Source organism: Saccostrea echinata, unplaced genomic scaffold, assembly GCF_033153115.1.
Source record: "Saccostrea echinata isolate AGI-Se365-2 ecotype Australia unplaced genomic scaffold, CSIRO_AGI_Sech_v1 ptg000006l, whole genome shotgun sequence".
Taxonomy (NCBI): Eukaryota; Metazoa; Mollusca; class Bivalvia; order Ostreida; family Ostreidae; genus Saccostrea; species Saccostrea echinata.
In genome coordinates this window covers 6,578,459-6,582,004 of record NW_026889755.1, presented here as the reverse complement: position 1 = coordinate 6,582,004, position 3,546 = coordinate 6,578,459, and the positions used below count along the sequence as shown (strand labels likewise).

General features: G+C 31.3%; 1 protein-coding gene across 1 annotated transcript; it reads left to right on the top strand.

The window, feature by feature from the left end:
• Positions 1 to 410: 410 nt before the first annotated feature.
• Positions 411 to 2,375, top strand: LOC133180306 (fibroleukin-like). The gene is made up of 4 exons (XM_061314852.1): positions 411 to 438; positions 917 to 1,053; positions 1,410 to 1,506; positions 2,158 to 2,375. Exons 1-4 carry the CDS (start codon positions 411 to 413, stop codon positions 2,373 to 2,375), a joined length of 480 nt encoding a protein of 159 aa, XP_061170836.1.
• Positions 2,376 to 3,546: the final 1,171 nt, after the last annotated feature.

The window sequence follows — 3,546 nt, the reverse complement described above, 5'->3', positions numbered from 1 at the left end:
TAAAGTTGGAAAACCTGTAAAGGTATTGGTATAAGAGAAGGTATATTAATAAATATTTTGTCAGTATTCAGCTCTCATTTATCACTTGTCAAATTAATTCAAAAGAATTTCCTTCGCTCTTCAGTTAGGTACATAAATTTTACATTTAATTATCTTTATGCTAATTTGTCACATTTGTTTTATTGTTATGAGTATGTCCCTTGAGCTTCTTTTAAAGCATATCAATTAAACCGTCAATAAGTTTTATGCCCGGCTCGAAGTTTGAAACATTTGTCATATTAGTTTAAAGTAGAAGTGCATGTCCTGTGGGTTTCTGTACACTGTATATAGATTATGCATTTCAATTTTTAATGGGAACCAGATTACACTTACCGGTAGGGGATTAGTATTGCTAATGGAATACTCTAAGAATGCTTGTTATTAGTTTGAAGAAAGATGGCGAGTTGCAAAGATATTTTTAAAAAATCAACATTTCTGGTTTCAAATATGTTATATTTTTCAATTAACAAAGATTCTACCTATAGTTTAATACATTGCGATACTAGTAATTAAACTTTGACTAAATTAATGTTTCAAATGCTGAAAGGGTACACTTATTGGTCCAGAAATTTAATTGTCTTTAAAACCATCTGATCAGTACGAAACAAGTGGTGTTCGTTATATCAACTCAGCATTAAAATGTGTTTGATTGAATGCCATTTAGCAGACAATAGGTATAATATAAATAATGATATAAATACTATTTTTCCACACAGTATTTACTTCTATTTCACAATATAACCATCATAGCCCTATTTATTTTTCAAAAACCTGTTTATCACGATCTTAATAGTCATGACTGTGCCTGCGTGGGTGGTATTTAGGTCAGTTAAAGTCAATCCTATTTTTTTTCCCAAATTGCTTTGTTCTGTTTCAGATCTTCCTATAGATTGTAAGGACCTTCTTCAAAAAGGTCACACTACTTCCGGTGTGTATGAGCTTTATCCCTATGACACCAGCTCCCGTCCTGTCAGAGCTTACTGCGATATGGAGACAATGGACGGAGGATGGACGGTATCTAGTTTGTTTTTTAAGGATCTTATAATTTACTATTTTAATATTTGTTTATTTTGAATGATACATGTATATGGAGATAACGAACCGTTTTCAAGCTCAAAAGTCCACTGACCTCTAAAAACATCAAAGTAGGATCAGGTGCCATGGAGGAGTAAACATCCCCTGTCGACCGGTCACATATATTGTGTGCCCATTGTCATGATCGAGCAAACGGAAAAAATCCGTAGACAATCCAGTGCTTAAATAATGACCTAAGAATTAGTCAGAAAGGTAACATACGAAGTCTAACTCCATATGTTAATCATACAAATTTTTATCAAAATAATGATTGAATAAATATATTTATTTGGAAGGCTATCCAAAAACGTGTCAATGGATCAGTGAGTTTTTACAGGACGTGGGCGGAATATAAGAATGGATTTGGTGACCCGGAGCAGGACTTTTGGATTGGTAATCATTAATTTAAGGTTAGACGACACTTTCCTCAATGATATATAAATTTCTTCAAGAATTTGTTATTAAAGTATTGCTACTTTACAAAACTTAGTCACCAAAAATTGGGGTACCTTACAAAACATTTATGCAACATACGAGAGGATTGGGTTTCCTAATGGAAATTAATTGAATTGCAATATCAAAATATAATTTTTGGCGTATTTCTTTTTAAGAAATCAAAAAATGATGATCATTTAAATTTTTTTTTTAATATACGAAGAGATATAAAACAGATATTCGAGGAAACTGTCGTCTGACCTTTATTTAAAAAAAAAGATTTTTTGACCCTATCCATTTTATAACCAGTCAAACGCAAATCAAAGAGGTTTTTCAAAATTGTATAGTATGTGGTGGGCGGTATTCAATGTAAGTGGGTTATTTACGAAAATGAAAAGGGAATTTTGCACACCGACATGACAGAACTAGAATAGTTTCCCTTGATGATAACAATAAACCAAAATGTCTACTGCTAAAGGTTTATGAATATTTTATAGATTAAAAAGCTTAAGTCAATATAATTCGATTCTTCCTCACGGTGTCATTTATATACGTTTAAAAATTGGATTGCATTACACTGATGTAATGATTTCAAACTACTTAATCTAGGAAATGACGTAATCCATCAGTTAACAAAGGGAAACGACTCATCCCTCTACGTTTCCATCACACTGGTGAACGGCAGAAGGCTGTACGAGTTTTACGATCAGTTCTTAGTTTCCTGTGAAATGGAGAACTATCAACTCTCTCTGGCGGGGAACGCATCCGGAACCCTAGGTATATGGAAAAGTAGAATTTGTACCTCTTCTAACAAAAATGTACTATAGTTAACTATAGTAAAAACTTTGATACTTTGATTTACTATGAATCTTTACTCTGGAACTTTTTTTGAGATTTCAAAGCTTAAAATCTCTAAAATTCGAAAACAGTAATGTAAAATTTGGAAATAATCTGTGAATATACAAATAATATTTCAATTTAATATAAAAGAAAATGTGCATGTATGAATTGAAAAACGAAAAATATAACGATCTGAAATCCATAGTAAAAATACTTTAATTTACTATAGTGAAAAAACTTGGATACTATAGTTAACTATAGTAAACTATAGTAAACTTAGTTAACTATAGTAAACTATAGTTTACTATAGTAAACTAAACTATAGTTTACTATAGTGAACTATAGTTTACTTTAGTACTTTTTTGTTAGGGTCACATTATAAAGGAGAGAAAGATAGAGAGTATAAAATCAAACTTAGGATTAATCGTTTTAAACAACTAATTTTTTTGCTAGCAATAGAATATATCAGTCTGAACTGATCCCAATGCTGCATCATTGGGTTTATAAGGAGAGCAAGCAAATACGCACACAAAGTTAGCACAGTATTTTGTCAGATGGTTTATCTGAACTATGTCTGCTTATAAGGGCAACGTGACATTGCTTTTTCTATCTATCGAAAGAAAAAGCGAACTGTTTCTAGTTTAACACTTTGACTAAATTCTATGAACTATCCATAAAAGTTTTTATTATACCTCTACTCGTATTACTCTATATGAAATTAATACCATAAAAACTGTCTATTTCCCCGAGAAGATACTATTTCCCCCATCTGAGGACTACTCCCTGAAAAATCAGAGCTACTCCCTGGGACTACTCACTCATGAATATTTATTATTAATTTTAACCAATTAAAATGAACAGTGGGCGGAGCGTTCAAAGAATCTCGAGTCCTTGACGTTATGTTATTAGCAACGTAACTATGACGTCAAAACATTTCGACATGCGATGTCAAAATCATACAGGAATTTCTAAGCAAAAAGAGGACAACGATAATCCTTCGAAATGTCAGTGAAATTATTATTTTTTTAAAAATAATTTTATTTTTTCCGTATTGATGAATTATATATTAAACGAAATTGGAATCAAATGCATTTTGAATTACTTATATAAATACCTCTATAGTTTTAAAAATGTCCAAGTCTCTAGTTAATGAATCTC